Source organism: Dipodomys spectabilis, unplaced genomic scaffold, assembly GCF_019054845.1.
Source record: "Dipodomys spectabilis isolate Male_0828 unplaced genomic scaffold, ASM1905484v1 ptg000494l, whole genome shotgun sequence".
In the NCBI taxonomy this organism is placed as follows: domain Eukaryota; kingdom Metazoa; phylum Chordata; class Mammalia; order Rodentia; family Heteromyidae; genus Dipodomys; species Dipodomys spectabilis.
The window spans coordinates 646,457-668,438 of record NW_024871171.1 but is presented as its reverse complement, the minus strand read 5'-3'; the positions used below and the strand labels follow the sequence as shown (position 1 = coordinate 668,438).

The following is a 21,982-nucleotide window of genomic DNA, read 5'->3' as shown; positions in this document are numbered from 1 at the left end:
CCATTCCCAGCCCCGGGCCCCTCCACGGCTGCTCTGGGATCCACTGTCTTCTGCCTCTCACGCTTCTGTCAGCTCGGGCAGCTGGGAGGGCTGGGCCGGAGGACGGCCGCCATCTGTCAGGGACGACGGCGTGGAGCCGTGGGGAGGGAACTCGGCCTCGGCCTTCTCACTCTCCCGGCCAGAGTAGGTTAGAGCGCATGTCTACACGGATCGAGAATGGAGGCCAATTTCAGCCACTGTCCCAGAGCTGCCATTAGGGTGGACACAGCGTCTCGGAGCCGGGAAGACATTAGCATAACAGCCGAGCAAGAGTTATATCAGTAATCACCGCTTTAATCAATGTTGTAATTTACAGACCATTGACTCTGCTCATTTATTACCTTTCGGCGTGTGCGTGGGAGGGAGCAGGCCTCTCTGGAATGTATAAATAACGAGGAGGAGCGTGGGCGTGGGGCTGCCCCACGCGGCGGGACCTGGTCCGGAGGCTCCGGCGGACCTGCTGCTGTGGAGCCATCCGCCTCGTCCTAAGTGGCCAGAGGCAGGAGGCGGGCCTCACAGAAGGCGCAGGCTCTCGTGCAGGAGGGAATCGTGTCCCGCCTGGGCTTCCTTCCTTCAGGTGTGCTCCGTCCTGCCTCCCAGCCTCGTCACACTCCAGTCCTCTCTGGAGCTCCCAGCGACAGACAAGAAGAGGGAGGACAAAGGAGCCTTTGGGAGTCTCCAAAGGTTTCTTCAGGAGGCCGGGTCAGACCCACGGATGGCCACGTGTCCAGGGTTCAACCGGACACCATCCAGCCCGCATGCTCAGCTCACCAGGAGGGCCGATGGCTCCGGCTGGGAGTGTCCTTTCCATCACATGTGTGTGTGCACACGTGCATGCGTGCATGCGCACACACACACACACACTGAAGGGTGGCAGGGAATGGAGGCAGTGTCGGGAGACAAACGGCAGAGGCACAAACTCTGGGAACAGCCTTCCTTGTGCATCTCTGCCTGGCTCTGCGCTCTGGTCCGGATTTGAAGAGCGTGTGTAGGGAGAGCATCCTTCCACAATGGCAGGCACACAGCCGGAGACAGAACTGCATGCTGGGCCAGGAGAGGAGAGGCTTCCCCCAGGGAGAGGGCTGGGCCCCGCTCAGCCAGCGCAAGCCGCTGCCGCCAAATACCCCGGCAGAGGGGCTGGCGCCACCCCGGCGGACTCACGTGACCCTGGAGAGCAGGGCAGGGAGTGGAGCAGGACCAGGCTCCGGCCGGGGCCTCTTTTGTGGTGTCCCCGGACTCCTTTCTGTCCCCCACCCTCATGACCTCGGCAGGTGCCCAGGGCCTGTGGTCGTTCCCTTGGAGCTCTGGAGCACAGGGATTCTCAGGTGCGGGGTGCTCCAAACAGCCCACTCCCACCCCTCCCCCCAAGACACAGGTGTGCCCCGGGCCCACGCTGCTCCTGTAACATGGCTGCTGACACACACACATGCACACACGCACACACGTGCACACACGTGCACACACGCACACGCGCACAGCTCAGCCCTGCTCATCCTGTGGGAATGGAGTGCAGGAAAATGCTGGTCTTACCCTGCCCCCTGCCTCTGCCCCCTGTCTTCGGCCCGCAGCCGTGAGAGTGTGACGGGATTTCCCAGGCTGCACTGGGGTAAGATCTCAGAGCCTTCAGAGCCTTTGGATCCTTGATGACCCCCCACTACATCTTACACTCCCGGGCCCACAGCAGGGAACACCAGTTAAACCTGACTTGCACCCAACCACTTCTGCAAGTGGCCCTCGAGCAGCCAGACCGGAAGTGCCGGGCTCAGGCCCGGGGCAGCGCGGCCCAGGCTTGGCCGGCCCGCTGCACAGCCTCCTGGCTTCTTCCTATGACTCGGATCCCACGCGGCCCTGCTAGGAGCCCCGCACAGCCCCTCCCCGCTCAGTCCGGGAGGCAATTTCCAATCTGAATGCATTTATTTCCCCAAGGATACCGAGTCTATTCCTGGAAATATTAGTAATGGGCTGCATATCAAAATCATTCGTAAGGAGCTAAGGTCTGGTTCTGCATAGAACTTGATGAAATTCGCTTCCAAGTTTTCTCTCCTGGCCACCATAGGCTCCAAGATGTCTCTCCTCTAGAAGAAGGGTCTATCCTGGAGAATTCTCCCAGGAGACGCCCACCCGGCCGAGCCTACCATCCTGGCGCCCCGCCTTCCCCTCGGCCAGCCTCTGACTCTGCTTCTGAGAGATCAACTCACGAGACCCTCATGCAGGGTGTACAGTTAAAAGCGACGCGTGTGATGGTTGCAACTCTGGGAGGGGACTTTGGCCGCGCGAGGCTCGCGGCGGGCCCGGCGCCCGGCAGCCACTCACCTTGATGACGTCTTCGTCGGCGGACTTGCACTCCACCTGCTCCGAGACGTCCCTCACAGTGCTGTTCTCCTCCACAGACACCACCCGGACCGGCACGGCCACCGTCTTCCCCGTGAGGATGGCCGTGTTCAGGAGTTCTGTGTCCTGCCGGAGAAGCAGACTCGAGTGACCGCAGGACCCCAGCCCGCTGGGGCCGGGCGTGCGGCGGAGGGGATCGCGCGCCAGCGGGCACTGGAGCTGCTTTAGAAGCAACGTTCCATAGCCTTTGTGTTAGGACCTTCACCCAAAGGGAACAGAGTCTGAAGGACGTCTGCAGTACAGACACCCTTCGTCTTCCGCATCGCAGGGGTGTCAGGCAGAAGTGAGGCACACGGAGGGCTGAGTGCAGATGAACTGAGGCTGGAGGGAGAAGGCTTGGTGTGGACGGGCTGACATCTTCCCTCCCCTGGCCGTGGGCGTGCGGCCTGGGTCCCGGGAGTGTCTGGACGGGCAGCTCCGGCCATCACCTGACCCAGAACCCCCCAGGTCCATCCCAGACTCATCAGAGCAATGCGCTCACAGCTCGGGCTTCATTTCCTCCCTCAGACTGCTTCTTGGCTAATGGCTTCATTACAGCAGGGCATCCCCTCGAGGGTTAATTGTGATTAGCTTCCTGATGGTTGTTATAGCTTCACATGTGTGACACACACACACACACACACAGATCCATCCTACCCTAACCCCCAGGATAACCTGCACAGCACAGGACCAAGCTGCTTGGACCTCAGAGATATTTCACTGGACACAGCAGCTTCAAGCAGACCGCCCAAGCGTCAAATGGCAGAAGGACATCTTGGCTTCCAGCACATGCAGGGCAGACTTGCGGGTTCTGTGCTCGATCACTTCATTGCATGCCTGTGACCCCGGCCTTTTCTGGATCTGCTGTTCACTTTCATATGACCTCAGTCTCGTGTCTCCGCATCCTTCCCCTGGTTTGCAAACAGGGAGCTGATCTACGTGTTCCAGAGCTATACCTGTCTAATTGAGATACCTGTCCTATCAGTCCATGCACTGTGCGCATTATATACAGCAGAGTTGTTTCTTACAGTCTTGGAGGCCTGAGAGCTAAACTCAATATTCAAGGCCTGATGAATTAAAAAAAACTACAAGTACATGTGTGTGCATGCGTGTCTGTGTGTGCATGTACACAGTTTGTAGACTGATGTACAGAGGGAGTGTGTGGCGCACACAGCTCTCAGTGCATTCGATCACGTGTTTTCTGGAAACTTCCTGGACCACAGCTGGACAGGGAGGGCTGTGTGTTGGACTGGGGCGCAGGGAGCAGAGCCAGCTCTGTGCCACGCCCCCCCCTCCGTGTGTCCCCAGGCTGCGGGCGGCCTGCCATGGCAGGCCTCCGGGCAGCCTCCTGCGGCGTGTTTGGAGGTGCCTCTGTCTGGAGCCCGCAGGGCAGCGCTGGCCAGCGGGGGTCAGCAGATCTCATCAGCATCACCTCAGGACTCTGCAGAATGCACAGAGCCCCGCAATCTCCTGCAAGCGCCTCTCCCTCTCCTCCCCTGCTCCTTCTCCCCCACCCCTCCCATCATGCATCAGAGAATTACAGTACAGGGAACTTTAAATCACCACCCTTTCAGCCTGCGAGAGAGCACGTTTGTCCTTTGATTCCCCCTCCCATAAATGTATATTGCTTTAGCTGTTTCACAATTTGTATTTAAGTTTTTAGATACAAAGGGAGTGTAGCATTACTTCCGGAACGGGGCAAAGACTCAGGAGTGCGGACGTGACCGAAATGTCCGGGAGGGGATGGGAGGCAGCCTGGGGTGCTTGTCCGGCACAGGGAGGGAAGGGAGAGGTGCTGGGGGCTCCCTGCAGGGGAGAAAACTGGGTGCAAAGACAGAAATGGTGGAGCGCAGCTCAGTCCTGGACAGGAACAAGGGGTCAGCCATTCACAGTGCCTTCCCGGGGCCTCTGACTCCTGCGCCCCTCCCCCACATCGGCACCTGCTCCCCTCCCCCGCGCCCCTCCCCCAGGCCAGTCAGCATGGCTGGGGCCCCACCCGTGGCCTCACTGGGCACCAACTCCCACGAGACCGTCCCCTCGAAGGTCCATTCATGGTGGCAGCCGGCCGGCACCGCCGTCAGGAGGGGACACAGGTCACACTGTCTGAATGTCTCCACCAAGGGCAACCTACGGATTCAGCCCAACGCCCATCGCAGCCTCCACGTGCCCATGTGAAAACAGAACTAGGGAGCGAGCGCGGCTCTGTCCCGGTGGAGGGCACGCGGTGTGGTTCAGGGGAAAGGGTTTGCTTGCCACTGTGGGGAACGTCAGGCCCGTCCTGCAGTCTCCCGGTGTTCAGGCCACTCCACTGTGCAAAACAGCCCCGAGCTGGAGCTGAGTGAAGCCCTGGGTGCATCCGTGGCTGGCGCACAGCTGCACGCAGGCACCGGCTTCACGGCGTTCCCTCCGGCGGGAGCAGACTCCCAGGGTGCAGGCTGCTGCTGAGCTCCTCCTCACCAGTTAGGACGATGCTGTGGATCTATGCGTCTCCCTTTACGGTGGCCCCAGAGCTCTGCCCCTCATGTCATTCCCAGAGACGTTCCACAGCGCCATCGGGCCCGAGGTCTCTGTCCAGGGCCGAGATGGAAGAGGCCGGTGCTGAGCGCAGCTGTGCCAGCCCCCACCCTCTCTGGAGCTGGCTCTCTTCCCTGCACGCAGCAGCCTCTATGAGGGCTGCTTCTGGCACATGGAGGAACTGGCTTCCCACCGAGGACATCACCGTGGACACGTGTGGGCTCCGTGTCACCCGTGAGCATCATTTTGGTCAGCTGGGTCGCCCCTTCCTTTCTGATTGGTCAGCTGGGTCGCTCCTTCCTTTCTGATTGGCCAGAGTTACTTCTGCTGTGTTTTGATTGGCCATAGCCTGTCCGATGCTACCTGGTAGCTCTGAGTGCCCCCGGTGCGCGCCCCTGGTGGCTGAGCTTCCAGTGTCAGGCAGGATTCTTTCTGGAACTGGGGGGAGAGAGGGGGTCCTTCTGCGTGTCCTTGTCACTTCCGATCAAGGTCGTCAGTGACGAGCTTCAAAGCATGACTCTCTTTTGGTGTCACTTGAGTGTGAGCTCAGGGCCTGTCACTTGCTAGACAGTGGTTCTACCGATGAACTTCCAGATTCTTTCGCAGGGTCTCTGTGGCCCTCCTTGGGCACCAGAGGGCAGAGCAGCCATCCTGCTAGAAACACGGTACCCGAGAAGGGGGAGTTAAAAGCCCCCTCCCTCTTCCTTCCCCCCTCTGTCCAGAGAGGCAAGCTGACGCGAGACAGCCGGCCACTCAGCCAGGGCGTCGAGCTCCTCTCTGAGGTAGCTGAGCAGACCCTCCTCCCTCCCCGAGGCCACGCGCTGACAGCTCTGCAGAGTCCGGGCGCAGAGCACTCTGTGTGCTGCCACTCCGGGAAAACCCACCTCCATCCTCATTTACTTCCAATTCCCTCACGGTGCGAAGCCGGGTGCAGGACACAAACTTTACCTAGCTGTCAATTTGCTGCTAACACAAGATGGAGAAGCTATTCCACAGTATGCATTTAAAACAAGAAAGCAATTCAATTTGGGCAGATGCTGTTCTCAGAAGGTCTAGTGCCGTAACCAAATCATTACCCGAATTGTCCTTCGGGGCGGTGTGGGGAATGAGCGGTACCCACATCCTGGAGAAACGCAAAGTGTCTTGCAACCCCATCAAGAAAGGGGGCAAGCTGGGAAACATGCTCTTCTCTGCCCCGGACCTGGCGTCCCTGCTGCTTTTCGTATTCTCCTGTCACTAGGTACAGGTCATTACTACTGCGGCCGAGGAGGTCTGGAGTCGGAGCTGAAGCACGGCCGCTCCGGCAGGGCTAGGAGGGTGTGGAATGGTGTGCTACCGGGTCCTGCTGCTCCCAAGGACCCGTCTCACCCAAGCACACACCAGAGGGAAAGACGTGCACTGCACCTCCACACCTGGATTCCTCTCCACCTGAGGCATGATGGTCACAGACCGGAGCTCGGACCGCCAGGGAAGTGCAAGTGCAAGTGACACGGTCCTTAGGGGCCATGCAGGGCCAGGGCGCCAGCTCTACCCCTCCCGCTCGCTCGCTCGCTCCCTCCCTCCCTTACCCCCCCCCCCTCATTCTGTCTGTCTCTGTTTCTGTTTTCCTGGATAATCAGGGTCCTTAGAACTGTGTGAGTTGAACCGCTGGGCCATCTGATGCAGACACACCAGGTGGGTACAGGTGAGATCACAGAGCCGTGCCCGAGCTGGCCGGCAGCGGGGCAGCCAGGCTGGTCAGCGCAGCCACCATCGGGCCGTGCGATGAACCAAACGCACCTGGGCCCCACCAGCGGCCCTGGCAGTGAGCGGGCGATGCCTGGCAGAGAAAGGTGGTCTGGCCATTGCCTGGGGCTCCACAGGGAAGGAGTTTAGAAGCAGCGTTTCTGGTGCCTTCATCAGCCGGAGCTTAGGGTTCTGAACACAGAAATAAGCAAAAGGGAACGGCAGGACTGATGGTCAGGCTCGTGCCCTGGCTGAGCAGGTACGACCCAGGACAGGGTGAGGGGCTGTCTGCAAGGCTGTGCTGGGCCCCGGGAACCCCGCCTCCACGGTCCACCAGACACTCCATCCGACAAGACACTGCGCTTTCCCAAGGCCCAAGACAGGGCCAGAATCCACAGCCGCTCGGGAGCGTCTGGCTTCCTACAGTGTCTGACGGTGAAGGGAAGAAAGTTCATGGCTCTCATCAGCAGAGACGACTCCTTTTCCCTTCCAAGGCTGCCAAATCCATCCGCACACCCCACCCATCGTCCTGGGCCGACACTAGCCAGGGAGCCCAGCCCCATCACATAAATAATGGCTGACCTCCCCCTAGTGGCAGAGATGAGCAATGCGGCAGAGGTGGTGAGCAACGCGGTGTGTCCCAACAAAGAAACGGCCCTTGTTTCCAGGCTTTACCTGGAAGAAGCAAAGTGCAGTGTTTCATTGGATCCGAGTCGCAGCTCACTGTCCTGCAGCTGTGGACGGAATCAGAGCCTCTCAGGACAAACAAAACACCCTTACAATGAAATGAAATGTAATCACACTAAGTGTCAGGGGATGTGAACAGTAGCAACTTGTATCTATGTGTGTCTATGTATCTCTGCAACACTGGTTCCACACCCTCTCCAGCACACAGAAGGAGAATGACAGGAGCCAGGCATGGTGGTGTACGCCTGTAATCCCAGCGCTCAGGAGGTAGGGGCAGGAGGATCCCACATCTGAGGCCAGCCCGGGCTTGCCGGGGACAACTGTCCCCAAACAACAGACAAACGAAGCACTAAAAAGTTCTCACGGGCCATTTTCAATTAATCTCTGCTCCTAAATCTGGCCAGGCAATTGCAGATCTGCTTCCCGTCTCCATGATTTTGCCCTTTCTGGAAAGTTCATTTCCTAACAACATGGAATCCTGCAATAGGCGATTCCTTTACGTCCGGCTTCTTTGGTTGAGGCTGTTTGAGGGGACAGCAGTGGTTTTCCTTCCTGCCCATCCGTTGGTCTAATTTCTCACCTGCTGAGGGCCATGTGGGCCAGTCCCAGTGTCCCAGAGACCTGCGAGCCGCAGGGTTCAAGACTCTGCACGGATCATGTGGGAATCGCGTGGTTCTGGACCGTGGGCCGTGAGCCATTCACGTGGGCAGGGTTTAGACAGCGATGTTCCTGTGCTGAGACCTTCTCTGATGCCTTCATCCGCAGCCAGCCAGGCGCCCGGACCCATGGTGTGCCACCAGCCCTGGGTGGACTGCTTTTTCCACCCGGCTCCTTCAGCAGAGGTGGCTTCACGGGGGCTTTCTTTGCGATTCCCTGGGGACGAGCAACACCAGCTCCTCCGTTTCCATCACATTTCACATTTGAATTGATCGCCGGTGGAAGGCGCGGCTCGTAGTCACTTCTTTGATGTCATTTTCACGTAGTACTTGTGGGGCTCGTATTCCTTGAACTGTCCCTTCTAACACCGAGATTAAGAGAAACGGGAAAGGAGTCAGACCTCAGGATGGCCGGAGGCTCCCTGCCCATCACCATCACCCGAAAAAGTAAGAAAAAAGAGAAGGGTCTTAGGTAGGGAGACTCCGATGTTGCAAAAATAATAGCGACAGGCCTTTCTGTGAGCAAATACATGCGATTACAAGTGTGCAATATTTCCCTCTTAGGAAAATCGGGTCTTCTTCTCCCTAGCTTTTCCACCGCTCAGCCGCTTCCGCAGCCGGGTCTGTGTGAGACGGCTCTTGGGGGCACCGGGGAGGCGCTGGGTGCTGGGTGCGAGGGGCGGCTCTTCCCAGCACGGCGTCTCTGACTCCCGAGAGCACTCTCCTCGCCTCATTTCTTCCCTCCTTACTTTCCACTTCGCTTTCAGCAAGCCTGTCTCCTGGTCATTTCTGAGAATCTTCTGGAACGTGACGCCACTCCAGCAGGGTGCAGTGGGGGGACAGCAGTACGGGAAGGGTGGAATCTGCCTCTTGACCTGGCGTAGACATCCTCCAGCCCCGGGCCCCCGCCATGTGCAGATTCAATCTTAAGCACAAACACGGATCGCACTGTTCATCCCTTGTCCTACACAGAGTTGCCAGAGAACTAGGCAATAGGAAGCCTGGGAGAGAAGCGGACCGTGCTCTGTCCCTCAGACGACCACAGAGAAAGGAAGGAAGGAAGGAGTCTGTCCACATCACCGAGGGCTTTCACACCACCCCTGCAGCCTGGGGAGCGCAGGGCTCACGTGTGATGCTGACAGACTGATGTGTGTGCACACGTGCAGGAAAGGGAGCACCGTTCAGTGAAATTCGCGAAGGTGCGGGTTCCGATCTTTGTAAATCCCAGATGCAGGGAAAATCCCGTTTCTTTTAGCTGGCCTTATATTAATTTCCAAAGCAAAATACCAAGATCAGTTCTCAGTCAGATGCGCCCAACGAAGGCTCTCAGAAAGGAATCTTGGCAGGCAGTTCCCGTCCATGCTTCTTTCCAGAATCCTTGGTATGTGAGGCGCTGGCTGCCTGCCCTGCTCCCTGCTCGGGGCTCCACGGGAAGTCCGCGCTCTCCTCCGTGGCCTTCGGTGACCCGGGCCTGCGGTTCATCCTCACACCAGCCGAGGAGGGTCTGGGGCGATGTGAGGCTCACATCGGCGGCAGCAAGCGCTCTGAAATACTCATTCTGCGTACACGATCTGTCATTTTTGTGAGTGACACGCATATCCAGTCGGCACTACCATAATGGTGGGGGAAGAAGAAGATTTGCTAGCAAACGCTGCCTTCCCCAAGCTCCTTCCGAGGGAAGGAGATGAGCCCCAGGCCACTTGCTAAGGAAGCCGGACATGCGCAGCAGCAAGCAAGCCCTTGGCTTCACGCTAAAGCCTGAGTGTTAGGCCAAGGATGACCGAGGCTAGACAGAACCCTGTTTCTGAACAGAAGAAGAGATTCCCCACTTCCTCCTAGGCCTGCAATGCGGGCCGCTGTCTGAGTCCTGGGGAGCTCCTGACCTCTTCTTCAACTGGAAAACGAACGTGCAAGTCTGTAAAGCTGGCCCCACACACGTGTGCCGTGTCCCCCCGTGTCCACGGACCCCGCTTCCCCGCGTCCTCCCACAACACCCCTCCCCGCCCCCACGGTGCAACAGCGCAAATGAGTTGTTAATTTATTCGTAGATCAATGGTCTAACCTGCTTCAAATGATGGTGTAATTACGGGACTGGGAATAGAGGCTGACAGTTTTTAATGCTCGCCTTGGCACCGCAATCAAAGAACCAACAATAAGGACCATTTGTCTCCGTTAGGCCGCGTTAATTCAGGCAACGAGTATTGATGGACTCGTTTCTACTTGGGGGGGCTCGCATGGTGCAGGGGGGGGGGTCGTCCCCGTCCCCGCCCCTGCTCCCGTGTGGTTGGGGACGGCGGACATGGAGCATCATTCATTCATTCACTCATTCGTTCTCAGTACCCACGGGGCACCGGGCTTCCTTCCAGGCGCTGACAGCGTGGCCGCTGCCTGGCTGGGGCTGGCACGGCGTGGGGTAGCTCAGGTGAGGCACGCACGCGTGAACACACAACCTTTTTTTTTTTTTTTTTTGTCGGTCGTGGGGCTTGAACTCTGGGCCTGGGCGCTGTCCCTCAGCTCTTCAGCTCAAGGCAAGCACTCTACCACTTGAGCTACAGCGCCACTTGCGGTTTTCTGGTGGTTTATTGGAGATAGGAGTCTCACAGTCTCTCCTGCCTGGGCTGGCTTTGAACCGCGATCCTCAGATCTCAGCCTCCTGAGTAGCTAGGATTACAGGCGTGAGCCACCAGCGCCCGGCTGAACACACAACTTTCTGTCATGAAGGGGCAGAAAGCCAAGCCAGAAGCAAAAGCGAAGGAAGGGCGGGAGGGGCCTCAGGAGAAGGTACGCAAGCGCACATCTGGCTGCATGGTGCGACCTTGTGGGGTGAGCTAGCGCGGGCACTGTACGGCAGTGTCCGGGAGGCAGGGGCTGGGCATGGGGGGAGGGCGCCGTGGGGGGCAGGGGGAGGGTGCTGTGGGGGGGGAGGGCGCCATGGGGGACGGGGTGGGGGGGAGGGCGCTGTGGGGGGCAGGGGGAGGGTGCCGTGGGGGGGAGGGCGCCATGGGGGACGGGGTGGGGGGAGGGCGCTGTGGGGGGCAGGGGGAGGGTGCCGTGGGGGGGGGAGGGCGCCATGGGGGACGGGGTGGGGGGAGGGCGCCGTGGGGGCGGGGGGGAGGGTGCTGTGGGGGGCAGGGTGGGGGGGAGGGCGCCGTGGGGGCGGGGTGGGGGGAGGGCGCCGTGGGGGCAGGGTGGGGGGAGGGCGCCGTGGGGGCGGGGTGGGAGGGCGCCGTGGGGGCGGGGTGGGAGGGCGCCGTGGGGGCGGGGTGGGGGAGGGTGCCGTGGGGGGCGGGGGTAGGGTGCCATGGGGGGCGGGGTGGGGGAGGGCGCCGTGGGGGCGGGGTGGGGGAGGGCGCCGTGGGGGCGGGGTGGGGGAGGGCGCCGTGGGGGCGGGGTGGGGGGAGGGCGCCGTGGGGGCGGGGTGGGGGAGGGCGCCGTGGGGGCGGGGTGGGGGAGGGCGCCGTGGGGGCGGGGGTGGGGGGAGGGCGCCGTGGGGGCGGGGTGGGGGGAGGGCGCCGTGGGGGGCGGGGTGGGGGAGGGCGCCGTGGGGGCGGGGTGGGGGAGGGCGCCGTGGGGGGCGGGGTGGGGGAGGGCGCCGTGGGGGCGGGGTGGGGGAGGGCGCCGTGGGGGGCGGGGTGGGGGGAGGGCGCCGTGGGGGGCGGGGTGGGGGAGGGCGCCGTGGGGGGCGGGGGTGGGGGAGGGCGCCGTGGGGGCGGGGTGGGGGAGGGCGCTGTGGGGGGAGTGGGGGGGCAGGGCAGAGAGTGCGGCCGGGACTGCACCTTACCATAGCTAGCGGGACGATGCCCACCAGGTCCCTCTGGCTGACGAAGATCTCGGAGGCCGCGATGTCCGTGGTCCCCCTCCGCGGGTACTCCACCTGCCACGTGATGGGCTGCGCGCCTGCCAGGCCGCCGGCACCCGCGATTTCAAAATCCATCTGCATGACCTCACTGAAGACACCGCTGCTCCTGCAAGAGGGGGGGGAGGGGGGTTGACCGTCAGGGCCTCTGTCCAGAGCCCCTGCCCCCCAACAGTTACGCTTGGAACAGGAAGATGAAGCAGCCACGCCTCGAGGCTGCGTGGGCTCCTGGGACGTGGCATCACTTCCGAGCGGGGTGCTGCAGCCTCCCCGAGTTATGAACCGGGCAAAAAAAAAAAAAACCCTCATGTGCATTAACCCACGGCCACGAATCAGCATGCGTGTGGGTGAGCCTGCGACCACGTGGGCTTCCTGAGATCTGGGCAGGGCTCTGGGCATGAAGAGCCGCCCGGGAGCCCGGTGCGGGCCTGCCCAGGACCGGAGAGAGGAAGAAGCTGTTTGCTGCCCAGAGACACTGGGACGCAGCTGAAAAAGGTCAGAGGAGGAAGAGCCATGGGCAGGGGCGTCCCCTGGGAGCTCACGGCCACGCCTGCCGGCCCAGGACCGGAAGCTGTGGTGTCACCTGCCCCTCCTCCTCCTCCAGGGAACAGGCCTGGGGCCTCCAGGGGAGGCAGGCTGCGTGGTGCGAGGTGGGTGGGAGGCGTCTGCGGCCCCAGCACGGCCTCCAGAGGAGCTGCCACTTCATTTCTCTGACAGCTGCCTGGAGAGTGCAGGGCGTGTGTGTGTGTGTGTGTGTGTGTGTGTGTGTGTGTGTGTGTGTGTGTGTGTGTGTGTGTGTGTGTAGACTGCCCTGGACCGGCTGGAACTGGTCCTTCCCTAGAACCACTGGATTTTAAAATAGGAGGACCTTACAATTTCAGGCACGACCCGGCAGACAGCACACCAGCCTCTCTGTGTGGGGATTGGAGGCTGTATGGGGGCGGAGGCCCGATCTGAGATCTGAGGCTGTGTGGGGACGGAGGCTCTGTCGGGAGACCAGAGGCTCCCCAAACATCAGCTGGTCTTGTCCTCAGCAGGACTGGATCCCAAGGTTGCATCCAGGGTCTGTAGAGTGGACCGGCAGAGCCTGGGAGGGGACATGCTCTCTAAGGCTGGCCGGGGTCCCCCGGGAGCGACCCCCACCACTCACAGGGAGCCCGAGTCTTTCAAATCTGTGAGCTGTGCCTTTACTCAGAGTCCTGCCTGCCAGACTGGATCCCCGATGCACCTAGACCCCTGCAGGGAGACGGGGCATCCACTGCAGGCCTGGCCGGCCCTGTGCTGCCCACAGCGGAGCAGGCCGTGATCCAGGGCCGGCTCAGCGGGGACTGTGGTGCTGCTGGAGTAATAGAGAGAAGACTTGACACACTTAGGTGACCCAGAGTCACAACTCGCTAGGATCAATACTGTGAATTTACTGCAGTAACTCTTGAAAGAAACATTTCAAAATTGGCTTAAAAACCCTTCTTACTTGAAAGCAACTACATTCCCCCAATCGTCACAATAAACTTTGGATCACTGGAGATCCAATTTACCAAAGCTCCTGACTACTGGACTCTAACTGGTGAGAAAATGGAGTCTGGGAATGTGTTAAAAACAAAACAAAACCCCACAAAGGATGTTACATCCCACCGTGGGGGCTGGGGGCTGGAGGGGGTTTGCCTTTCGAGTTATCAGCCACTGTTGGGCTCAGAAAATGAAGGAAGGAGCTTTCTGGAAGGAAAGCCGCTCCCAGCAGAGCCCTCAGCCCCATGCTGTGGCTGATGCACTCTGCGTCACGTGCCTTTCCACGTGTGTGTGTGTGTGTGTGTGTGTGTGTGTGTGTGTGTGTGTGCAGACTCACACCCCCTCCCCACCGCACAGGGGAGCCTGTGCTCCCCGGACCCCTCCGCGGCCCGGGGCTGCGCATGCCGGACTGACGGGCAGAGCAAAGAAGGTTGGACGTATGACTCCACATGACCAGACACGACGGGGAAGAGGCGGCGAGCACAAAGAGGGAGGACAGAGCCAGAGCCCCTGGCAGGAGCAGGTCCAGAGCCAGAGCCCCCACGCCCAACCCACGTGACGCTGTCCGAGGTCCCCACACCCTGCGTGCCCACGCGCACCCTGCGTGCCGACGCGCCCCCTGCCTGCCCACGCCCGCCCTGCGTGCCCACGCGCCCCCTGCCTGCCCACGCGCACCCTGCCTGCCCACGCCCGCCCTGCGTGCCCACGCGCACCCTGCGTGCCGACGCGCCCCCTGCCTGCCCACGCCCGCCCTGCCTGCCCACGCGCACCCTGCGTGCCGACGCGCCCCCTGCCTGCCCACACCCACCCTGCGTGCCCACACCCACCCTGCGTGCCCACGCGCACCCTGCCTGCCCACGCCCACCCTGCGTGCCCACACCCACCCTGCCTGCCCACGCGCACCCTGCCTGCCCACGCCCACCCTGCGTGCCCACGCCCCACCCTGCCTGCCCACGCGCACCCTGCCTGCCCACGCCCACCCTGCGTGCCCACGCGCACCCTGCCTGCCCACGCGCACCCTGCCTGCACACGCGCACCCTGCATGCCCACGCGCACCCTGCCTGCCCAGGCCCGCCCTGCCTGCCCACGCCCGCCCTGCCTGCCCACGCGCACCCTGCGTGCCGACGCGCCCCCCTGCCTGCCCACACCCACCCTGCGTGCCCACAACCCACCCTGCGTGCCCACGCGCACCCTGCCTGCCCACGCCCACCCTGCGTGCCCACACCCACCCTGCCTGCCCACGCCCACCCTGCGTGCCCACGCGCACCCTGCCTGCCCACGCGCACCCTGCCTGCACACGCGCACCCCTGCATGCCCACGCGCACCCTGCCTGCCCAGGCCCGCCCTGCCTGCCCACGCGCACCCTGCCTGCCCACGCCCGCCCTGCCTGCCCACGCCCCGCCCTGCCTGCCCACGCACACCCTGCCTGCCCACGCCCAACCTGCGTGCCCACCCCTGCGTGCCCACGCCCACCCTGCCTGCCCACGCGCCCCCTGCCTGCCCACGCCCGCCCTGCGTGCCCACGCGCACCCTGCGTGCCCACGCGCACCCTGCCTGCCCACGCCCCGCCCTGCCTGCCCACACCCACCCTGCGTGCCCACGCGCACCCTGCCTGCCCACGCGCACCCTGCCTGCCCACGCGCACCCTGCCTGCCCACGCCCACCCTGCGTGCCCACCCTGCCTGCCCACGCCCACCCTGCCTGCCCACACCCGCCCTGCGTGCCCACGCGCACCCTGCTTGCCCACGCCCGCCCTGCGTGCCCACGCGCACCCTGCCTGCCCACGCGCACCCTGCCTGCCCACCCTGCGTGCCCACGCGCACCCTGCCTGCCCACGCCCACCCTGCCTGCCCACGCGCACCCCTGCGTGCCCACGCGTACCCTGCGTGCCCACGCCCACCCTGCGGTGCCCACACGCACCCTGCGTGCCCACACGCACCCTGCCTGCCCACGCGTACCCTGCGTGCCCACGCCCGCCCTGCGTGCCCACGCCCGCACCCTGCCTGCCCACGCGCACCCTGCCTGCCCATGCGCACCCCTGTGTGCCCACGCCCAACCTGCATGCCAACGCGCACCCTGCGTGCCCATGCGCACCCTGCGTGCCTACGCCCGCCCTGCCTGCCCACGCGCACCCTGCCTGCCCATGCGCACCCTGTGTGCCCACGCCCAACCTGCATGCCAAACGCGCACCCTGCGTGCCCATGCGCACCCTGCGGTGCCCATGCGCCACCCTGTGTGCCCACGCCCAACCTGCCTGCCCACGCGCACCCTGCCTGCCCACGCGTGCCCTGCGTGCCCACGCGCGCCCTGCCTGCCCACGCGCGCCCTGCCTGCCCACGCGCGCCCTGCCTGCCCCACGCCCGCCCTGCCTGCCCACGCGCACCCTGCGTGCCCACGCGCACCCTGCCTGCCCACACGCACCCCTGCGTGCCCCACGCCCACCCTGCCTGCCCACGCGCACCCTGCCTGCCCACGCGCGCCCTGCCTGCCCACGCGCGCCCTGCGTGCTCACGCCCACCCTGCCTGCCCACGCGCACCCTGCCTGCCCACGCCCACCCTGCGTGCCCACGCCCACCCTGCGTGCCCACGCGCACCCTGCCTGCCCCACGCCCCGCCCTGCCTGCCCACGCGCACCCTGCCTGCCCCACGCTCACCCTGCGTGCCCACGCGCACCCTGCCTGCCCACGCCCACCCTGCCTGCCCACGCGTACCCTGCCTGCCCACGCGCCACCCTGCCTGCCCACGCCCAACCCTGGCCTGCCCACGCACACCCTGCGTGCCCACGCGCACCATGCTTGCCCAAGCGCACCCTGCTTTGCCCACGCGCACCCTGCCTGCCCACACGTGCAGGGGAGAGATTTAGGCTTAGCTGAGGCTGCAGCCTGTGGTGCCGTGTGTCGGGCAGTGAGGGGGGCAGGGCCTTTCCTGGAGCCCCCTTCCCGGTGCATGGTGCACGGTGCACACCGCACACAGCGCACAGCACACACAGCGCACAGCACACCACAAGCGCACACACACCCACCAACACAGCGCACAGCACACACAGTGCACAGCACACACAGCGCAAGCACACACAGCACACACAGCGCACAGCACACACAGCACACAGCACACACAGCGCACAGCACACACAGCACCACACACACCACACACAGCGCACAGCACACACAGCGCACACACACCACACACAGCGCACAGCACACACAGTGCACACAGCGCACAGCACACACAGCACACAGCACACACAGCACACAGCGCACACAGCGCACACACCACACAGCGCACACAGCGCACACAGCGCACACAGCACACAGCGCACACAGCACACACAGCACACACAGCACACAGCGCACACAGCACACAACAGCACACACAGCGCACACAGCGCACACAGCGCACACAGCACACAGCGCACAGCGCACAGCACACACAGCACACAGCACACACAGCGCACACAGCGCACACAGCACACACAGCACACAGCACACACAGCACACAGCACACACAGCGCACAGCACACAGCACACAGCACACAGCACACACAGCGCACAAGCACACACAGCGCACAGCACACAGCACACAGCACACACCGCGCACAGCGCACAGCAGCTGGGGCATGAAAGGCAAGGGATGAGTCAAGGGACCGAAGCCGGCCCCCTGTCCCTGTGTCTCCAGTGCCTAGAGACGCGGGTGGATAAGCAAGGGAGGAGAACCCTTTACCGAACGGCACGGTGAGGCCAGCGACCTCCTACTACACAACTGCAGCCCTCGTGAGTAGCCGAGCAGCGCCCCCCACCACGCAGGGCCGACCCCCCGGTGGCACATCACCGCCGCGCAGGAGGGGCGGGGGGAACGCTGTGTCTGGGTCTGGGCCCCACACGCAAAATCCGAATCAGCAGGTGGACACTCAGATCTCAGGATTTTTAAGTGCTGGGAGAGTTAGGCATGGGGCTAACATTGAGTGTTATAGACCTTCTCCTTCTCCTATTTTTTTTTTTTTTTTGGTCGGTTGCAGGTCTTGAACTCTGGGCCTGGGCGCTGTCCCTCAGCTCTTCAGCTCAAGGCAAAGCACTCTACCACTTGAGTCACAGCACCACTTCTGGTTTTCTAGTGGTTCACTGGAGATAAGAGTCTCACAGCCTTTCCTGCCCGGGCTGGCTTTGAACCGCCATCCTCAGATCTCAGCCTCCTGAGTAGCGAGGGTGACAGGCATGAGCCACCCATGTCTGGCTACCAACCTCCTTCCTTATCACAGCCCCAGGTCATCCACCTGCCCCGGCCTTGGGCGCCGCAGCCCCATTCATGTCTGCTCTCCGGGGTCTGCCCTCGATGGCCGCCGTGGCTCACCCACAGCAGCCAACCCATTCCAGAGCTCGCTCGATCATGACACCGAGTCCTGTCGCCAGGACTCAGCGTGCACCAGACCACTTCCTGGGACTCAGCCCACAGGGCACGGGGGCACGGACCCGCCCTGGCGGCTCCTCTGTCTCTGGAGTGAGCTGTGCCCTTCCACCCACCACGGGGCACAGCACCGCACTGCCCACGGGAGGAGCGTGACAAATACTTGCCAAATGAATCATGGATGCGGGCTCCGGGAGCCCGGCACCCTGACAGTCACACCGCTCTTTCCTGCCGCTGGTCAGGTGAATATTAATTTCTCCTCAGGAGCAGAGTGGGAATCTCTGCCTCGCTGGAGAAGACAGAAGGCATCCTTTGAAGCTATCAGCTTTTCCAGAAGGGCTGAACCGATTCCAGCAGCAAGGGAGACGCAGGGCCCGCTGGAGAAAGTCCAAGGAAGAAGAAACTCATGCTTGAGAGTTCACGCCGAAAACTTTGCATTTCCCAAATATCACAGAGGACAGACACTGGAGTGGCTCCAACGCTTGCTACTGAATTTTTATGCCTGCTAAGGCTCTACTAAATACATAACGAGGAGGCTGAACTCACTATGCAGAAGTGTAATTTACCGTTAATGTTTGTAATTGATGGGCTGCGGGTCTCGGTGGCGGGACCAACTGCGGAGACAAAAAGTCCCCAAAAGGGACCTGGGGAAAGTTTTCACATTTTAGAACAGAAGGTCTGCTCTACTCGGTCCTCTCCTCCATCACCCATCCACCCATGGAGCACCTATCTGCCAGACACGAATGCGTGCCAGGCATGCGTGTGTGCGAGGGACACAGAAATGATCTCTGGTGCCCGTGTGGGGGGGGGGGGGCACCCGATGGAGTTCCCAGACACCTCCCGCTCACTTCCTGTTTTCTGTGTGAAGGACAGGGTGAATCGGGACACCCTCCTGTTCAGGGCCGGCCGGCAGGCTTTGGACTCCATCTCTCCCTGGCTCTCATCTCTGGCGTCCAGTGCGATGTCATGTTCCGCCTGGGCAGGGCTCGGCTAGAGCTGGGGAGTCCGTCCAATTCTTGGCACACCACAGCCTCTGTCTCTGGGGAACCGGCACGGGGGGCAGGGGGGGTGCAGGCAGCGCTCACCCCGGCGGATTCCTGCTCACAGCCTGCCTTCCGGGAGGCCGTCACCAAAGCTCGGCACCCAATGCTACTCAGAGACCATCTTCTCCCCTCTCCAGACCCAACTAACTGGCTTGTGGTGGTCTCTTGTGTCATTTTTTCTTTTTAGAGAAGGTGCTTAGGGCACCCCATGGGCAGCTGGGGTTAGTGTACTATTGTCATTTTCTGTCTGCTCTTCTTTCTTTCTTTCTTTTTTGTCGGTCATGGGGCTTGAACTCTGGGCCTGCGCGCTGTCCCTCAGCTCTTCAGCTCAAGGTGAGCACTCTACCACTTGAGCCACAGCGCCACTTCCGGTTTTTCTGGTGGTTTATTGGAGATAAGAGTCTCACAGCCTTTCCTGCCCGGGCTGACTTTGAACCGTGATCCTCAGCTCTCAGCCTCCTGAGTAGCTAGGATGACAGGCGTGAGCCTGGCACTGGCCTGCTCTTCTTCCTTTAGGTGGGGGAATGTCAAATCCAGTGGGTGCAAGGTGGGGAGTCTCATCTACACGAAGCCCTGGAGGCAGGCCGCAGTGTCCTGGCAAATTGCTGGGCCTGGGCTTCCTGGCCACAGCACCACAGCCAGGTGGCACGCCGCCGTCCACTGGCCGCAGCAGCACGGCAGGGCGGCACGCCGCTGTCCACGGCCGCAGCACCACAGCCGCGTGCCTCCCCACGGCCGCAGCAGCACGGCAGGGCGGCACGCCGCCGTCCACGGCCGCGGCACCACGGCAGGGCGGCACGCCGCCACGCGGCCTCCCCTCGGCCCCGTGCAGGATGTTTGCAGAAGGTTCTCTCCAGTGACCAAGGCACTGACGGAAACAGGAAGGCAGACAGGGTGACCAGCAAGAAGGAGAGGCTACCACCTCCAAGGAAAGGGACGATGGCCCCGGGAGCCTGGTCACCTGTGAGAGATGGAACCCCTCCGGGCAGCCCAGGGGCAGCCGAGGCCCTGGGTGGAGATGGAGCCGAGGCCCTGGGTGGAGATGGAGCCGAGGCCCTGGTGGAGATGGAGCCAAGGCCCTGGGTGGAGATGGAGCCGAGGCCCTGCTGGAGGTGGAGCCGAGGCCCTGCTGGAGGTGGGAGCCGAGGCCCCGGGTAGAGATGGAGCTGAGGCCCTGCTGGAGGTGGAGCCGAGGCCCTGCTGGAGGTGGAGCCGAGGCCCTGCTGGAGGTGGAGCCGAGGCCCGGCTGGAGGTGGAGCTGAGGCCCTGCTGGAGGTGGAGCCGAGGCCCTGCTGGAGGTGGAGCCGAGGCCCTGCTGGAGGTGGAGCCGAGGCCCGGCTGGAGGTGGAGCTGAGGCCTGCTGGAGGTGGAGCCGAGGCCCTGCTGGAGGTGGAGCCGAGGCCCGGCTGGAGGCCCTGGCGCAGCGGCTCTCGTCCGCTCCCACGCAGCCCAGCGTGTCCCTGGTGTCCCTGGCTCTTCACACAACTGGCTCTGCTCAATTCTTCTCAGCACAGGAGTCTTCACCTCCAGGTGCTCGGGCCGCCCCCCCGCCCCCCCTCCTGCCCACCGTGGCCCCCACACCACCATCCCGCCAGATAGCCGCACCTGCGGCAAATCCTGTCAACCGACAACCGACAGGCTCATTCCCTCCCTTCCCTCCCACGGCATCAGCATCTTGAGATGTGAAATTTGGTCTCGGCTACCTTCACATCCCCTGGGCACAGTGTCTGGAGGGCTAGGAGGCGGTGGTCACGTTCTGCACGGGTTAAAGGAATGCACCTGCTTTACCCGGGGCCCCCCAGCCTGGCCATCCCCGCTGCAGCACACGCCCCGGCGCGGTCCTCCTGCAAGCGCACCCGCTTCCTTCCCAGCGACTCCCAGCGGCCGCGGCTGGCAGGGGCGCCGCTGAGGGCCGCGGAGGGAGGAGCCACAAATCAGCCTCACCTGTGCTTGCGGGCCGGCGCGCACAGCTGTGCTGACCCTTCCAGAACCCACAGAAAGTCAAGCTCTGCCACATCCAACTTGCACCTGCGGACTCGAGCGCTGATCTCCAGGGGCCCCCCAGAAGGGGGTGGAGAATCCTGGCCAGACCTGTCCCGTGGGCTCAACCCAGGTCCTAGCAGTCAGCACCTCCAGGAGAGGAAAAGCCACTTTCCGGTGCCTTGAAAACCCCCAGAGAAAACAAGATGTCTGAAAAGAACCGCCGTGTGGAGCAGACTACCACCTCCATCTGTGACCGTTCAGATGACGCCACCTGGAGTAATGGGTGCTGGCGCCTGGCTTCGGTGGAGTCGCGGGGCGATGCACCCGTCTGATGGGCTGGCCTGCTCCGGGCGGGGGCGATCCTTCCCTCCTGCCCTGTGTGCCTCAGGTCCTCATCAAAAGCAGCCACTGTGACCAGCACAGCCACGACCAGGACTGGGAAAACTTGAAGCATGGACGCACGGAGCGTTTGTCATCCACGTCCGCCCATCCCGAGCGTGGCTGCCTGACGCCCGTGTCTGCGGGACTGCGGTTCTCCTGTTACTCGGGGCTGGGAAGGAGGTCCAGTTCTGGTGGTAACTGGCTCCAATGCTAGCGCAATGGAACCCACCAGGCTCTGCGTGGCTGGCGAGGGGAGCCGGGGGAGGGGGACCTTCTCGGGGCCAGGAAGGAAGCCAGAAAGCAAGACCGAGTGTGGTCGTGGCGTGCATGATCCCCCTGGGCTGGGGGCTGTGCCCCAGCCTCTGCTCACCCCCAGCCTTTCCTGCTGCCTCTAACCACCCTGTGGCCTCTGCACCCACTGGCTGCATTCCTTTGCTGACCTCTGCCAGAGTGGGTTTCTGTTGCTTTGCAATCCAACAACCCTGCCCAGTGCACCTGTTCGGGTGTGACTCTTGTGCCTCCTCTGACCTCCGATTCCTTTTCTGTAAGAGGAGGATACGTAATCTACCTCTCTGGACGACAGAATCTTCTTGCTCATCACGAACATACTGGGGACCCAGAGCCTGGAGCAAATCAAGCCTCCAAAGAGGTCCCTGCCGCGGTGGGTCAGCTAGAGCCATGTGAAACCTGCTCTCTTCTGCCTGGGCCCTTGTGTTCTAACTGTGGCCGGTCCAAAGGCAGGCGGACGGCACAAGATGCATCTCTTCTCCAGTTGTCACCAGACACAGCAGGAGAATCAGACAGCAGGCGGGGGAGGGGGA

The 21,982-nt window shown here is 62.7% G+C and overlaps 1 protein-coding gene across 1 annotated transcript in view; it reads right to left on the bottom strand.

Annotated features, from left to right (window-relative positions):
* The window catches only part of Tmem132c (transmembrane protein 132C), a 107,251-nt gene that overhangs the window by 6,081 nt on the left and 79,188 nt on the right, over nucleotides 1–21,982 (bottom strand). The window contains exons 4-5 of the mRNA XM_042669330.1: nucleotides 11,773–11,956; nucleotides 2,353–2,496 (exon numbers count right to left, since the gene is read on the bottom strand). Coding sequence (XP_042525264.1) covers nucleotides 2,353–2,496; nucleotides 11,773–11,956 — 328 coding nt within the window. The remainder of the gene's footprint in view (nucleotides 1–2,352; nucleotides 2,497–11,772; nucleotides 11,957–21,982) is intronic.